Genomic DNA, 18572 nt, shown 5'->3' on the forward strand with positions numbered 1-18572 from the left:
AATTGCATACTGATCCAGAATGGTCCGACTGAACAAGATGTTGCAATCTGATATTTAATTCACAAGCTGAAACAAAATAGTGTCATCCTGAAGTAGTATCTGTGAAGTAGTATTGACGTAATCCTTCAAAGTCTACAAAGTGAAATTTTGATCCAGAATCTGGATCCGAATCCAGATCACCTCCAAAATTGAATGGAGTTTCTAAGGCCGGACACCAATTGTGTGGTGAAAATCTGGTGAAAATCTGTTAAGTAGTTTTGATGTAATCCTCAAAATCCATCAAATTGAAGCATTGAAATCTGATCCAGAACCAGTACCCGGATCACTCCAAAATTCAGTGGAGTGTTCCATTTCCTAATATTAGATTAGATTAGAAAGAACTTTATCAATCCCTTGGGAAGAATCCCTCAGGAAATTGAGGTTCCAGCAGCACGGTATAGCAGCACACAGGGTAAGAATAATTGTAAATATAAAACATCTACCGATTTAAATGAAATTGATATGGTCGGTGGTAAAACGGTCATTGATGGATTGTAGAACCATTAAACATACATCTGTACTTATCATTTCAAACCCGGTAAATTTCCCAATCAAATGAAAATAGCTAAGGTTGTGCCGCTGTATAAGACTGGGGATAGACCACCACTTCACAAATTATAGACTGTTTCTTTGCTTCCACAATTTTCCAAATTATTAGAAAAGTTATTCAATAATAGATTAGACAAATTCATAAATAAACATAAATTACTTACTGATAGTCAATATGGATTCAGAGCACATAGTTCAACATCACTTGCATTAATAGAATCAGTTGAGGAGATTACAAACGCCATAGACCACAAATTACATTCAGTTGGAATATTTATAGATCTTAAAAAGGCTTTTGATACAATTAATCATGACATATTAATCAATAAACTTGAACAGTATGGGATTAGGGGGTTGGTGTTGCACTGGGTGAGAAGCTACTTAAGTAACAGAAAACAGTTTGTGAAGTTGGGGGAATATACATCATCATGCTTGGACAATGCTTGTGGCGTCCCACAGGGGTCAGTATTGGGTCCAAAACTGTTTCTAATTTATATAATGATATTGTCAATGTTTCCAAAATATTAAAATTAGTATTATTTGCAGATGACACAAGCATTTTTTGTTCAGGGGGGGATTTGCAGGAGTTACTGAGGAGGATCAGTATAGAAATGGGAAAATTGAAAATATGGTTTGACAGAAATAAATTATCATTAAACTTAAGTAAAACAAAATACATGTTATTTGGCTATTGTAATACAGAATATACAGGTTCAGTTACAAGTCGAGGGGGTAGATATTGAAAGGGTACATGAAAATAAGTTTCTGGGGGTGATAATAGATGATAAGATAAACTGGAAGACTCATATAAAACATATACAAAGTAAACTGTCAAGAAGCATTTCAGTTCTAAACAAGCGAAACATATTCTGGACCACAACTCACTCCGCATTCTTTACTGCTCACTGGTTTTACCATATTTACAGTACTGTGCAGAGGTATGGGGTAATACTTATAAAGGTACAACACAATCACTATCAGTAATGCAGAAAAGAGCTATAAGAATTATTCATAATACTGGCTATAGAGATCATACAATCCACTATTTTTACAATCCAAATTCTTAAAATTCACAGACTTGGTTCATTTTCAAACAGTACAAATGTTGTATAAAGCAAATAAACAATTTACTTCCAGCAATATTTAAAAATATGTTTATTTAACAGATCAGGGATTACAGTCTGAGGGGGAGGAAATTTAATTTAAAGCATCAGTGGGCACGAAACAACATTAAAAGGTTTCTGTATTTCTGTCTGTGGGGTGAGGATGTGGAACAGATTGGGGAGTGGGGCTCAAGCAATGTCCAAGCATGAACCCAGTTTCAAACAGCGGTACAAAAATATGGTTTTTTCTGGGTATAGGGAGGAGGAAGGGTAATGAGGGTTAGGGTGTTTTTGTTGTTTGCTTCGGCTTGTAAATATATAGTATTTTGTATTGTAAGTAGGTATGTGTAGGTGTATATTTATGTTTGTGTATATATATGTGTATATATGTATATGTGTATATATGTGTATGTTGATGTGTATATGTATGTGTGTGTATATATATGTATATATATATATTGATATCGGTTTAGGTGTGTAGGATTTTATGTGTATATGTGGCAAAGGGTATTTATTGGTTGTGGGGAAGAAGGGGTAGGGATAAATAAGCTGATGCTTCACCCTACCCCTTTTCGGACATGTTGGGTACACAGTAGGAACTTTTTTGTTGTTGTCTTTACTGATCTAGCTTGTAATTGTTGTTGTATCAAATGTTCGAAATAAACAGTTTTCATTCATTCATTCATTCATTCATTCATTCATTCATTCATTCAAGAAGCACACAGAGCATCAAAAGTGAAAGTAAAAAACAATTTCCAAATGTAAATTACAAATATAATACAGAAATACTGCCCAGTACTGGCTTAGTATCTATCTGTGGTGAAAATTTGGTGAGAATCTGTGAGGCAGTTTTGATGTAATCCTTCAAAGCCTTGATCCAGACTCCAGATTCGGATCTAGATCACCTCCAAAATTAACTGGAGTCTTACATGGCCTAATATCTATCTGTGGTGCAAATTTGGTGAAAATCCTTGAAGTTGTTTTTATGTAATCCTTAAAAGCCTACATAAAGAGAAATCTTGATCCAGAATCCAGATCCGGACCACCTCCAAAATTTCATGGACTCTTCCTTGACCTAATCTCTATCTGTAGTGAAAATTCTGTCAGAATCCGTGCAGTAGTTTTGACGTAATCTTGCTAAAAGACAGACAAATGAATAAATGCAGATGATTTAATTATGTCCTTGGTGGATGTAATAAGATTAAGAATTTGCTACTGTGCAGGACTTCTGGAAGTGCACAAAACTGTTACGCAAGTCTGGAAGTACTGCTCATATTCCCTGACTTTTTGTGCCTTTCAGCAATATTAAGTCTTAACCCTTATTCAGACCCTTATCCAAAATCTCATGAGATAAAGTGATTTGCAAGTTTACTCGGTAGCTGAGAATTGATCTTAGAGCATCATCATCTTGTGTTACACAGAGGACAGCATTGTTTTTTTCTGTTCTGTCACATGATTGTCTCAAGCTTTAATTAGCTGCATGAAGCTGTGTCGGATTGACTCAGCCAATCACAGATCCCAAAATTAATGTCTTGTGAGAGAAAGCTGCTGAATTATTCCTTATGTCAGTGTTGGTGAAATACATTAATTGTATTACAATACAATTCAGTTTTGTACTATTTTAGTGAAATTTCAAGCAGAATATGCTGAAGCTGTAGGCATATACATGTGTACACACACACACACACACACACATCTTCTACCACTTAGTCTAATAAAGGGTCGCGGGGAGCTGGAGCCCACCCCAGCAGTTGTGTACAATTATTGTTATTTACATTAATTATTACGATCCTATTGTCTTATGTACAATTTGTACATGTTCAGTCAAGCCCCTCAATTTTGTCACGTGATAATTTCACAAGGACGACAATGGAAATAAGTATTTATGCTTTATTGTGTTATCAGTGTAAGTAAGTCCCTTCGGCTGCTCCCTTGTTTGCACTCGGGGTCGCCACAGCAAATCCAAGATGGATCTGCATGTTGAATTGGCACAGGTTTTACGCCGGATGCCCTTCCACATTACATGGAGAAATGTGGCAGGGGTGGGATTTGAACCCGGAACCTTCTGCACTGAAACCAAGCGCATTAACCACTTGGCCACCACCCCTACTTATTGTGTTATCAGTGTATCGTTGACATATTCACCTTTGTATGTTCATATTCATGTAGCAGAATGAACTCAATCAATCAATCAGTCAAATTAAGTAACAGAATGTGGCTTTTAACCTCTTAAAATAGGTCAAGGTTAGCCATCTTTGAACTTGTCCAAAGTCTGTGTTGTGTGAAAGTGTAATGACACGGATCCACAACAGGGGGCGTAAATGAACGGTCAATGGAAATAAAGAGTAAGTAGTTTAATGTTGTGAAATGTGCACAACGAATACAGATACAATTCAATACTACAGTCAATTTGTACAGTTGGTATCGTGTGGGCAGGCTCGAGCATAGGAGACACCTGTCCAGATAAGAGTCGGGACCCACACGATTTCCACCGCCAACGTATCTGGAACACACCGGAGCCGCCAAGTCCCGAGTCACCAGGTGGCCACCGTCTTCAGCTGTCAGATCGGGTACTGCTGGCAGGGAGCAGACACAGTCAAGGGTGGGTGTGTGCACACACCCAGCAAACAGTCAGCAGAGTTCTGATAATGAAGGGAGAAAAACACCACCTCCCACTTCTCACAATGTCACAGTCGTGCAGATCCTACTCTTACTTAACAGCTGAGGAGCGGAAACGCCAACTCCTCCTGACCAGCTGCAAGTGTACTGAAATGTCTGCAAACTCAGAATATAGAGTACAGCTTCTCGAGCTTAGTAGCAAAATACGTTGCAACAACAAGCTTAGCTGAAACAGAACAAAGACGGCTGAGAGTTTACCTGAGAACATCAGATGATTTCTCGGCAGGGGTGTGGTGTCTTCTCCAGGCTTTTATGGATGGCTAGATGAGATGATGAAGGACAGCTGTCAGGGTCCCTGGCGGTGAACTGCGCCCTCTGGTGCCTGAAGCCCGTCTACAGGCAGAGCGCCCTCTGGTGTTGGCCAGCAGTACCTTCTCTTCGGGCGGCCCACACAACAAGACCCCCCCCTCAACGGGCGCCTCCTGGTGCCCGACCAGGCTTGTCGGGGTGTCAGGCGTAGAAGTCGGTCAGGAGGGTTGGGTCCAGAATGAAGCTCCGTTTCACCCAGGAGCGTTCTTCGGGTCCGTACCCCTCCCAGTCCACCAGATACTGGAACCCCCGGCCCCGTCGATGGACGGCCAGAAGCCTGCAGATGGTCCACGCAGGCTCACCATCGATGATCCGGGCAGGAGGCGGCGCTGGTCCGGGAGTGCAGAGGGTGGAGGTGTGATACGGTTTGATCCGGGACACGTGAAAGACTGGATGGCAACCGCAGCTTCACTGCGGCTGGACTGAGGACTTTGATGATAGAAAAAGGTCCGATGTATCTGTCCTTTAGTTTATGGGAGTCCACCTGCAGAGGGATGTCCTTAGTTGACAGCCAAACCTCCTACCCGGGCTGGTATGCAGGGGCCGGGGAACGCCGGCGGTCTGCATGGTCCTTAGCCCTCGTCCGGGCAGTCAGAAGGGCAGAGCGGACAGTGCGCCATACCCGACGGCATCTCCTGAGGTGGGCCTGGACCGAGGGAACCTCAACCTCTCCCCCCACGGCTGGAAACAATGGAGGCTGGTACCCCAAACACACTTCAAAGGGGGAGAGGCCAGTGGCAGACGAGACCTGACTGTTGTGGGCGTACTCGATCCAGGCCAGGTGTTGACTCCAGTCCGTCGGGTGTGCGGAGGTGACACACCGCAGAGTTTGCTCCAGGTCTTGGTTCGTCGGCGGTCCGGATGTATTCCAGGTTCCGATGGTCCGTGAAAACCGTGAAGGGAACCGAGGCTCCCTCCAGAAGGTGTCTCCACTCCTCAAGAGCCTCTTTCACCGCCAGAAGTTCCCGATTGCCGACGTCATAGTTCCTTTCAGCCGGGGTCAACCTGCGGGAAAAATAGGCACAAGGATGGAGTACCTTATCGGACTCCCCACTCTGGGACAGCACGGTTCCTATCCCTGAGTCAGAGGCATCCACTTCGACAATAAACTGGCGATCAGGGTTAGGCTGCACCAGAACTGGTGCAGTTGAAAACCGCTGTTTCAACTCCTTGAACGCGGCTTCGCACCGATCCGACCAGGTGAAGGGGACTTTAGTGGAGGTCAGGGCTGTCAGGGGGCTAACAACCTGACTGTAGCCCTTAATGAACCTCCGATAGAAGTTTGCAAAACCGAGGAACTGTTGCAGCTTCCTACGGCTTGCTGGTTGGGGCCAATCTCTCACCGCCGCAACCTTAGCCGGATCAGGGGCGACGGAGTTGGAGGAGATTATGAACCCCAGGAAGGACAAAGAAGTGCGGTGGAACTCACGCTTCTCGCCCTTCACAAACAGCCGGTTCTCCAACAACCGCTGCCGGACCTGACATACATGCTTGACATGGGTCTCAGGATCCGGGGAGAAGATGAGTATATCATCTAGATCAGGGGTGGGCAACGAGGGCTGAGACACTGCAGGTTTTCCTTGCAACCAATCACCTCAGCAGGTGGGTTATATATATAGTTTTCTTTTCATAAGTCAGGGGATGGATACATGAAACAAAGTAATTTGATCAATTTTTGTGTAAAATTAAGGGGGACTGCACCTTTAAAAAGTGCAAAAGGTGGTGATAATGATCAGTTGTGTTTTCTTTGATATTCCTGCTGTGCTTGATGGAGCAGAGAGTAAAAGACCACCTGTGTGTGTTTGTTTAGGGCCCCTTCACACATAGTGCGGATATGTACAACTCAGGGTGACTCACGGCGAAACACCTCGTATGAGTGAACCACAAAACATCGCACCGACGGGCTTGCGTGCATGGTCCCGGTGCGACGGTTCGTGCATGCGACAGTGTCTTTCGAGCAGGGGATGAGGTGCACTACATCATGCTGCTGATGTGGAGGAAAACTAAAATAAAAACCAGCTGTATAATTAGTGAATATCAGTGGGTTGCTATAAATAACACAGTAAAAGGGGACATGGTTTAATAACCCTGGTTAGAAAAAAAGAAAAGAAATGCCACAGGATTCGAACCGCACGCTCTGATTACCAGACAGAAACTTTACCACTGTGCTACAATCACTGTCTTGTAACAGGGGTGTGAAATGGCTAAAAACAACAAGCAGATAAATGTATTTTCTAAAAAAAGAAAAAAGTGCTGTGATAACTGACCAAACGGTGCTTGGTACGGCGTATTTCTGCTGATATGTGACTGAAAGTGGTGTATTTGTGGCATTGTTGGATTGTCCTGGTCCTGCGGCGCGCCGCTCACAGCCCGACACGCGTGTCCTGTCAGGCGGGACATTCAGATCGCCTGCTGCGTGTCCACATAAACTGACGGTACGTTTCTCCTCCCATCGCAAAAGCAATATATGTTTTTATGTATTTCCACACATGTGTGTGTCCGTCAAAACACGGGACGTGTGCTGCAGCTGTGATGTCCAGAACCGGGGATGTCTCAACGGCCCCTGTCCTGTCGGCGCACAGATCAAGATGTCACTCTGTGATGAGATGAGAGATGCCTCGCCTGCGGAGGTCGCGAACCACACGCACAGATGTGTTGGGGGTGGGGGTGGGGGGTGCAAAACACTTAGACAAATTTCACATCCACCTCGACAGTGATCGTCTGCTGATTGTTTTCGTTCATAGTAAAAGGCCATACATTTTCTAAGTGCCATGTGAGCGGTGTTATATGTTCGTGTGTGTCACCTGGAATTTGGCCGACACCTGCCGTGAGAGGGGTCGATGGGCTCTCACAGTGCACACTCTGTCTTTCAGCCGCTGGTGTGCGCAAATAGTTATAGCTACAGGTGTACGAGGCATTGGAAGCAGCTACGATTTTATACGTCTTGCATACAATTTCTGCTTCATGCACACTTTATGCGCAAATTGACCAAATTCGCACTATGTGTTAAGGGGCCCTTATTCATTTATTTGTCTGGATTGTAATTGGATAAATGACCTTATTCCTTAGACATGGATGCCGGTTATGGTGGAGGACTGTTGGATATGGTGAAGGGAGGTGCTGGGAAGTTCTTCAGCAGCTTCAAAGACAACCTGAAGGACACACTGAAAGACACTTCCACCAGAGTCATGCATCAGGTTGCCACGTAAGTTTCCGCCGCGCTCACTGCATGCATAGGGATCACGGCATGATCAAAGACAAATACACACGTTCATACTGAGGACGGACCTGCAGGAGCAGCAGAACGTGAATTTAACTTGAAGAAAAACATTTCAGATTGTGCAGAATTGATGCCTTTGGAGATTTCATCATCACTTATGACCGTGGATTATTTTCCTTCACGCTGCATCTCTCCCTAATTAAAATGATACGATATGTATATACGTGGGAAATTAAAATATAACGATTCAAGAACAATAATTTTTGTTCTGGACGAATTTAGTTTGATTTGGTTTGATTTGATGCAATCTCATACAATTCTTTGATTGATTTTATTTAGTAAATTCAGTGTAAGTAAGTAAGTCCCTTCGGCTGCTCCCTTGTTTGCACTCGGGGTCGCCACAGCAAATCCAAGGTGGATCTGCATGTTGAATTGGCACAGGTTTTACCCCGGATGCCCTTCCTGACGCAACTCCATGGAGAAACATGGAAACTACATGGAGAAATGTGGCAGGGGTGGGATTTGAACCCGGAACCTTCTGCACTGAAACCAAGTGCATTAACCACTTGGCCACCACCCCTGTTAGTAAATTCAATGTAAGTACATAATATAATTGTAAATACATTAAAAATATATGGATGACACAAGGAAGTGAAAACACTTATTTCCATTGTGGTCAATCATGGAAAAAGAATTTTAAGACCATAGCTGGTCTCTTTGAAGGACTTTTGAGCAAGCAGATATATGGACGACATGTAAAATTTTGCAATTTCTACCATTTTCAGGGCCTTGTGGAAGGCAGATACACACCAGACACACTAAAACTCACTTCATAATCCAACTCTACACTAATAATTAGGCTAGGATGTGTAGTTTCAAAGCTGGGAAGCTAATGACAGGCTAGTATTTAATGCAGAGGTCTCAAACTGGTTCCAGAAAGGGCAGAGAGGGTGCAGGCTTTCTGTGCAACCACCCACTCCAGCAGGTGATTAACTGTGTTAATCAGTGAAATCACCTGCTGGAGTGGGTGGTTGCACAGAAAGCCTGCACCCTCTCTGCCCTTTCTGGAACCTGTGTGAGACCTCTGATTTAATGACTACATTTGGTAGAAATCACTGTTTTCTTAAAATGTGGAAAATCCCCAAAATATTGATTGGGCTGTAGCTGCAAAACCTTTCAAGATCTGGACCTAATATTGCCACAGGAACAATATATTCAATTGGCAACTCGGGACTGAGGGGTGACCTTGGAATTTTTTTCAGAACTGGGTGACTTGACATGGAATGACTCATTTTCAAAGTCATAGGTCAAAGGACAAAATCAGGAAAAAAGCTTGGAAAATTAGAAAAATCCCTATCTTTATCATTAAACAAATTAAAAAAAAATTCATGACTCTCTCAAAACAATCAAATGTCTTTTATGTTTGGGAGCTTTATGTAGGATGGTATCCTTTATCGACTGGCAAAGTTTTATCTGGATCTGATCCAGATTCCAGATTTTGTAGCCATTTATATTTAACATGGAAAACTTCATTTAATGTATATTTTACACTGTATCTTAATCAAACATTCCCCAGTCACTCTCATATTTGAAAGTGAGGTGCAGACTGGCACTAACTATCATGTGACAAAGTTTGATCCAGATCTGATCCAGATTCCAGATTTTGTAGCCATTTATATTTAACATTGAAAACTTCATTTAATGTATATTTTACACTGTAACTTAATCAAATGTGCCCCGATCACTCTCATATTTGAAAGTGAGCTGCAGACTGTCACTATCATCTGACAAAGTTTGATCCAGATTCCAGATTTGTAGCCATTTATATTTAACATGGAAAACTTCATTTAATGTATATTTTACACTGTATCTTAACCAAACATCCCCCAATCCCTCTCATATTTGAAAGTGAGGTGCAGACTGGCACTATCACCTGACAAAGTTTGATCAAAATCTAATCCAGATTCTAGATTTTGTAGTAATTTTTATTAAACATGGAAAACTTAATTTAATGTATATTTTTCACTGTATCATAATCAAACGTGCCCCGATCACTCTCATATTTGAAGGTGCGGTGCAAACTGGCACTAACTATCAACTGACAAAGTTTGATCCAGGTTTCATCCGGACTGTGGATTTTGTGGACATTGGAATTTAATATTGAAAATGTTATGTGCTGACGTGGGTCAGAGAACCGAACCAGCATCTGACAATGGCCCAGCGCTAAATAACCAGAAAGCGGTTCCAAGAAACAAATTTATTCCCCCTCATGTGCAATAATTCGTGTACAACATAAATAGTCAGCTGTCTTGGCAAGGTGAAGGACGGCGCGCTCTCCAGCGCCCAAATGGATCAAAGCCCGGCACTTCTGGACTCAGATTCACCGCCGAACACCCCCCAGGTGGATACGACAAACTGACTCTGTGAAGGACGGAAAAGGTGAGGTAAGTCAACAGAGCTACAACAAATATCCTTCAGAGGCACACACTATCAGCAACACATTCAGGTCTGAATTTAAGCCTTATGTAAATGAGCAGCTTCTCACAACAGGTGGAGGATCATCAATCCGTACGCCACGGCAGTGAGAAGCAAACTGCACAATTCTCATCAATGTTCAAATATACTGTGTAATAAAACGCCAAATTACTATTAACGATTATTCAGACGATAATCACCTCTGATGTGTGCTGACAGCATGTGTCCCTCACCCGTCCTCCTTCACAGGCACGATGTGTCAAACCCTGGTGCGGTCCTCAGCGTCTCACAACCGAACGTCACAAGGTCGAGTTCCCGGCAATTCTGCTCAAATCACTCATGGCTTAAATGCAGAACGCCATCTTATTATCTGCTTCAGCTGAAAGTCTTTAAGTCTGCACGTGAGCATCATCCACAGGTGCTGCAAGTTGTTAGGCCTGCACGTGAACATCCTCCACAGGTGCAGCCAATAGTTCTGATGAGGGTGAAGGACTCTTCCGCCAGCACCTTCTCCACAGAAAAAAACAGTTTGCATACCACCTAGAGAGCAAAGAAAAGAAAACAGCACCAAAATGTCCAGCCAAACCCCCCAACACACAACAGAAAAGCCCATTTGATGTACATTTTGCATTATATCTCAATCAAAAGTGCCTCAATCACTCTCATTTGTGACAGTGAAGTGCAAAATGGCACTATCAATGAATAGACTGGTTGATCCGGATCTGATCCATATTGCAGATTTAGCAGATATTTGATTTTAACATTGAACACCACTTTTAGATCATATTTTAACTTATGAAAAGCCACTTCTAACAGGACTTTGACCTTGAAAATTTTTTCCAAGGTAAAAATTTGTGGAATTGGAAACTAGTGTTGGTGGAGGTTTGCGCTCTACGAGCGCGGTGCTCTAGTTTAATGTGTAGTAATCAGCTGTCATCTGATAGCTCAGCAGTATTGTGCACCTTTTAATTATTCATTATTTATCCTACTTTTATCTCACTCGCTCACTCATCTTCAACCGCTTATCCAAGATTGGGTCGCGGGGGGGCTGGAGCCTGTCCCGGACGTCATAGGGTGTGAGGCTCCTGCTTTTATCTGATTTATATAATTAAAGCTTTCTTGCTTCACTTGCAACTGCCACCAAAAGTAGTCTACCTCTTTTTTAAATGTTATATTTATATTTTTCAAGGAAAAAATAGTAACTAAAGTAAAAGTACAAAGTATGCATTTTGGTGTGTAATGTTCTGTCACAGTCTGTTCTTTTTTGTTTCATAATATTTCCTGTTTTAATGATTGCAGTAAAATATAGAATGACTGTTTGTTCAGCATACAGCACCCCAGGACTTGAACATGAGTGGCTGTTGGGCTGAAAATAAATAAATACCTTTATAATAATAAATTTATGTTAAAAAAAACTATCTAACAAAAAAGTGATTTTTAAATTGTTTCATTTTATTCAAAAAATTCTGATACAAACATATTATAGTCAGGGGCAAAGTGTCCAGAATAGAAGCAGATAATAAAGGCTCAAAGACAAACATAAATTTCCAGTTTGAGTTTAAAGACTAAAGCTGTGAAATGAAGCAGAAGAATATTTAAGCATCCATCCATGTTCTATATCCGGGGGGTTGGGGGCTGGAGCCTATCCCAGCAGTCATGGGGTGTGAGGCGGGGTACACCCTGGACAGGACATACTTAAGTATTACTTAAGTATGTCTTAAGTGTATCATATTGTGATTTTTGTGCAAGATGAGAAATCACATAAATAACAGGGATGTGGTGTGTTTTTGACAAATAACTGGCAGCGCATCACTTTTTTGCCCCAGATATATCTACGTGACTGACATGAGGATCTTGTGTGTTGTTACACCCTCACTTCTTGCGCATCTTCATGTGGTGTGCTGTTACCATAGTGTGGAGTTTCACTGAAATCCACCAAACGGTACAAGATTGATGGGCAGACAGACATTCCTTTATATGTCTGTGCCCCACATACTAATGATTCGTTTGATCCGGGTTACTGGGACTAATTGAGGGGTTTCTTGGTGTTTGTTTGGACATGTTTCAGTAGTTTTTGAGTTATGAGTTGGTTGTGAGATTGTAATGGTAAATTTGTGTCATTTTTGTATTTGAAGTAGGTCTGATGTTGAAGCAGTACTTTGTAGTCAGCAAGCGGAAGCGGAGTCTGGCACAGTTCGCGCCTCGATGTGTTTGTGCACAGACGTGTGCACTGGGCAGCACAAAGAGGTCTCTGTGTTTTCACAAACACATACTGCCTCCCTCACGATTGACTCAGCATGTTTGATGATGATTGTTGTCCTCTGGTCTCTCTCCTGGTCACGCCTTGGGAACTCCCACCCCCCCAACTCTCCTGTCCGACCTTTCCCACATGGTCACAGGTCGACTCGAACCTTCCCCCCTCGCCTTCTCGTCTCTCTGTGTCCCTTCTCTCGTGGCTGAATTATTCATGGCAGATCATTGTGCCAAATGGCCAGTGCACTGCTGACACAGAAGGATTCATTTCATTTGGGCTCGACTGTATGTGTGAGTGGGCGGTTTGGATAATGGCGGGATGGGAGGTGTGATGTATTGCCAGCTATCTCAAAGCTTCAGAAGGAAAGAGAAACAGAGACATGGTAATATGTCACACTTTAATATTTCTTTACTACTGCAGAGACAAGTTTCTTGGGCGACTACACTGCACACGTCAACACAAGTGATCAGGCGGCTCTACAGCGCACACACTGAAGAGCTGTTTTATGATTGGGGATTGAGCTTTGTTTAGGACCTACTATTAGTCCAAGACTATTACTTGAAAGTAGACGATGGAAGTCCTATATATGGGCCCTGAGGCAGGCTCGGACTGGTAATCTGTGATTTTGGGCATTTGCCCGGTGGGCCGCTGCACGTTTAGATGTGTGTGGGCCGGCGCTCCCATATTTATAGAGATTATGGAAATACAGTGTTCTCGAACCGCGTGCTGCTGTCAACACAAGGAAAGTCCGTGATCAGTGAAGCTACAGCATTTAATCGGCACAGCTGCAGCAGAACCACTTCCTGAATTTGTGTCAAAATAAAAGTTCTGTAGTGTTTCATACACGGTGCAGTCTTATTCTAGGTTTCAGTTTTGTTTCCGTTTGATCACACAACGGTGACTTACATCGAGCACAATGATTGACATGACCCAACAGCCAATGACAATTGGAGAAGCATACAGGGTGGCCAATCAGATTGCAGGAAGAGCAGGCGGCCGCACTCGCCCCTGTGAATGGACTGACTCCTCGGCGCCTGGACTTCTCTCCACTCTTCTACTGACTCAGGGGTGGATCTACTGGGGTAAAATAGCTCTTGCCACCCCAGTTGCCACCCCAATCAGAAGTGGGTGACATTTTTTTCAAAAAAGGGACCTCGCAAATGACTTTAACCGGCGAAAACTGTGCTCTCTGAGTGCCCTTGAATGCAGCACAAGCTGCGCTTCGCACTCTCCTTGCCCCCCCCCCCCCCCCCGTTGTGACGCCAAACTTTCCCTAAAAGACACGACGACACGCCAGCACACACGGCTGCCAGGAAAACTTTGCAGAGAAAGAAATATAAATTGATACATTCACCAAGTATTGTATAAATTAATAAACAATGAGGAATAAGTTTTCAGTGGTATTTTTATTAGGGCGGAACCTCTTGTTTCCTTCGTTGTTTCAGGTGAACTGAAAACAATGACAGACATCAACACTGGTCACATCAGCCGGCAAAACTTTCTTTGTAGCTAGACTTCAGCTTTACTCGTGTCCGTGCACGCGTGCGACAATGTACGCTTTTTAGGTTTCACTTTCATTTCATAACGCAACAGTGGAGCACTTTTTTATTGCTGAGGGGAGAAAACACTTTGTTGTGGATTTAGAGGAACATTGGAAACAAGAGAAGAGGGTGTGAGGAGAGGACAGAAGGATGGACAGAGGGATGAGCAGAGGACAGAAGGATGGACAGAGGACAGAAGGATGGACAGAAGCCAGAGGACAGAGGGATGAGCAGAGGACAGAAGGATGGACAGAGGACAGAAGGATGGACAGAAGCCAGAGGACAGAGGGATGAGCAGAGGACAGAAGGATGGACAGAGGGATGAGCAGAGGACAGAAGGATGGACAGAGGACAGAAGGATGGACAGAAGCCAGAGGACAGAGGGATGAGCAGAGGACAGAAGGATGGACAGAGGACAGAGGGATGGACAGAGGACAGAAGGATGGACAGAAGCCAGAGGACAGAGGGATGGACAGAGGACAGAAGGATGGACAGAGGACAGAAGGATGGACAGAGGGATGAGCAGAGGACAGAAGGATGGACAGAGGACAGAAGGATGGACAGAAGCCAGAGGACAGAAGGATGGACAGAGGGATGAGCAGAGGACAGAAGGATGGACAGAGGACAGAAGGATGGACAGAGGGATGAGCAGAGGACAGAAGGATGGACAGAAGCCAGAGGACAGAGGGATGAGCAGAGGACAGAAGGATGGACAGAGGACAGAGGGATGGACAGAGGACAGAAGGATGGACAGAAGCCAGAGGACAGAGGGATGAGCAGAGGACAGAAGGATGGACAGAGGACAGAGGGATGGACAGAGGACAGAGGGATGAGCAGAGGACAGAAGGATGGACAGAGGACAGAGGGATGAGCAGAGGACAGAAGGATGGACAGAGGACAGAGGGATGGACAGAGGACAGAAGGATGGACAGAAGCCAGAGGACAGAGGGATGAGCAGAGGACAGAAGGATGGACAGAGGACAGAGGGATGAGCAGAGGACAGAAGGATGGACAGAGGACAGAGGGATGGACAGAGGACAGAAGGATGGACAGAAGCCAGAGGACAGAGGGATGAGCAGAGGACAGAAGGATGGACAGAGGGATGAGCAGAGGACAGAAGGATGGACAGAAGCCAGAGGACAGAGGGATGGACAGAGGACAGAAGGATGAGCAGAGGACAGAAGGATGGACAGAGGACAGAGGGATGAGCAGAGGACAGAAGGATGGACAGAGGACAGAGGGATGGACAGAGGACAGAGGGATGGACAGAAGCCAGAGGACAGAAGGATGGACAGAGGACAGAGGGATGGACAGAAGGATGGACAGAGGACAGAGGGATGAGCAGAGGACAGAGGGATGAGCAGAGGACAGAAGGATGGACAGAGGACAGAGGGATGGACAGAGGACAGAAGGATGGACAGAAGCCAGAGGACAGAGGGATGAGCAGAGGACAGAAGGATGGACAGAGGGATGAGCAGAAGACAGAAGGATGGACAGAGGACAGAGGGATGGACAGAGGACAGAAGGATGGACAGAAGCCAGAGGACAGAGGGATGAGCAGAGGACAGAAGGATGGACAGAGGGATGAGCAGAGGACAGAAGGATGGACAGAAGCCAGAGGACAGAGGGATGGACAGAGGACAGAAGGATGGACAGAGGACAGAGGGATGAGCAGAGGACAGAAGGATGGACAGAAGCCAGAGGACAGAGGGATGGACAGAGGACAGAAGGATGGACAGAGGACAGAGGGATGAGCAGAGGACAGAAGGATGGACAGAAGCCAGAGGACAGAGGGATGGACAGAGGACAGAGGGATGAGCAGAGGACAGAAGGATGGACAGAGGACAGAGGGATGAGCAGAAGCCAGAGGACAGAGGGATGGACAGAGGACAGAGGGATGAGCAGAGGACAGAAGGATGGACAGAAGCCAGAGGACAGAGGGATGAGCAGAGGACAGAAGGATGAGCAGAGGACAGAAGGATGGACAGAAGCCAGAGAACAGAGGGATGGACAGAGGACAGAAGGATGGACAGAGGACAGAAGGATGGACAGAAGCCAGAGGACAGAGGGATGAGCAGAGGACAGAAGGATGGACAGAGGACAGAGGGATGAGCAGAGGACAAGCACTGATACACACACCCTTGAGGTGTGTTTCTGTGAGTCTTCAGCTCAGGTAAGACTCATACAGCTTCTCTGCTGTCATTTGATTAAATACGAGGTCTATTAGAAAAGTATCCGACCTTATTATTTTTTTCAAAAACCATATGGATTTGAATCACGTGTGATTACATCAGACATGCTTGAACCCTCGTGGGCATGTGAGAGTTTTTTCACGCCTGTCGGTTACGTCATTCGCCTGTGGGCAGTCTTTGAGTGAGGAGTCGCCCACCCTCTCGTCGTTTTTTCATTGTTTAGGAATGGCTCAGACTGCTGCTTTGTTTGATCAAATTTTTTTCAAAACTGTGAGGCACAACTGAGTGGACACCAATTGATAAATTCAGCTGGTTTTCGGTAAAAATTTTAACGGCTGATGAGAGATTTTGGTCTGGTAGTGTCGCCGTAAGGACGGCCCACGGCATCTGACGGCGATCTGCGCTTTGAGGTGGCAGCGTCTCGCCGTTTCAAGTTGAAAACTTCCGCATTTCAGGCTCTGTTGACCCAATAAGTCGTCAGAGAACAGAGAACTTTCAGAAGAAGTCGGCATGAGGAGTTTATTCGGACATTCCATTGTTAACGGACATTTTGTAATGAAAGAACGTGCAGGCAGAGTCGCATGTCGGGCCGGCCCCAACCGCGGGGGGTCGCGACAGGAAAAACACCTCCATTGGAAACCTTAACGGGCAAGTTGGAACATGCCCAAGCTGTTAAACAATTTCTCAGTTACTCACTTGTTGAAAGCCATCAAAAGCCGCCTGAATTTTACAAATGGTTTTCAACACGGAGGTGTTTTTCCTGTCGCGGCGCACACAGATTTTGCGCGCACGTCTTTCATTACAAAATGTCCTTAAACAGTGGAATGTCCGCATAAAGTCCTCATGCCGGCCTCTTCTGAATCTTCTCTGTTCTTTCACGACGTCCTGGGTGAATTAAGCCTTAAATTAGGATGTTTTCAGGTCGAAACAGGCCGACGACGGCGCCTGGAAGCGCTGCACGACGTCCCGCTGCGTGGGAAGTCCTTAGAGCGACAGAAACACCCCATAATCTCTCATCAGCCGTTAAACTTTTCACCGAAAACCAGCTTAATTTATCGAATAGTGTCCACTTGGATATTCCTCACAGGTCCAGAAAAATTTTTGATAAAGCAACACGTGCCGTCTCGAGCAGCGTGTGAAACAAAGGAATTCAGCTGAGAGGGCGGGACCACATCTCACTGAAGGCCTGCCCACAGGGAAATGACGTCACCGACACGCGTGAAAAAACTCACGCATGCGCACAAGGGTTCAAGCATGATTGGTGTAATCGCACGTCATTCAAATCCATATAGTTAAAAAAAAATAAAAGGGTCGGTTTATTATCTAATAGACCTCGTATGTTGTTTTCTACTATAGTGGTGCAGCTTAACTAAAGGGCAATTCTATGGTAACGGAATTACAACAGCAGCAAAATCTGGACATACTACATCTAAGGACTACAGATTAGTTTCTGTGTAGGCTCTCAGCTGTCCAGGTGGTTTCCATAGTAGAGAAGCTTGAATCTTCGACTGGACTGGGTTGCTTGACGCGAGGACGTTTCGCTTCAAATCGCAGAAGCTTCCTCAGCTAAAATTCTTGCTCTGGTAGTCTGACTTCTGTCTTGACTCTTGTAGAGAAGAATAATCAAGAAGTCACAAAAGCTGGAATTTTAAACCTAACCAGACCCCTCCTACAGAGAGGCAGACTGCTATAGGCTAGTGACTAAACAATAGCTCTATTTAGCACCAATTGTGCTATAGTTAGCACCCTCCTAATGACAGGGCAGCTGTCCCTCTCCTGATGGCTCCCTTGATTACTCTGCTGATGACGTGAATGACTCATTACCATGAACAAAAGACTGAAACTGCTTTGATCTGAGTACCCCATTGTAAACGGGATAAAGCGTGTCTCAGACCCCCTCCCCGGTTAAGGCTGGGTTTCAAACGTTTCACAAAGAATGCCTCCTTGACACCTCTCTCAAACCATTTATTCTCTCTGGCTAATATTTTAACTTCCTTGTCCTCAAACGTGTGGTTAGTGTCTTTAAGGTGGAGATGAACTGCAGACTGAGGTCCACTGGCGCCCTCTCTGCGGTGCTGGTATAGCCTTTTGTGTAAAGGTTGCTTAGTCTCACCTATGTAGTGTTCATTACAGTTTTCCTGACATCTGATAGAATACACTACATTGCTGTGTTTGTAAATAGGGATCCAAATTTGGATCCCTAAATCTGAA

General features: G+C 44.5%; 1 protein-coding gene across 1 annotated transcript in view; it reads left to right on the plus strand.

Moving 5' to 3' along the window:
- dnajc6 (DnaJ (Hsp40) homolog, subfamily C, member 6) overlaps window positions 1–18572 on the plus strand; it is a 99591-nt gene that overhangs the window by 9856 nt on the left and 71163 nt on the right. Inside the window, exon 2 of the mRNA XM_034179564.1 lies at window positions 7749–7884. Coding sequence (XP_034035455.1) covers window positions 7749–7884 — 136 coding nt within the window. The remainder of the gene's footprint in view (window positions 1–7748; window positions 7885–18572) is intronic.

This window comes from Thalassophryne amazonica, chromosome 10, assembly GCF_902500255.1.
Source record: "Thalassophryne amazonica chromosome 10, fThaAma1.1, whole genome shotgun sequence".
NCBI lineage: Eukaryota > Metazoa > Chordata > Actinopteri > Batrachoidiformes > Batrachoididae > Thalassophryne > Thalassophryne amazonica.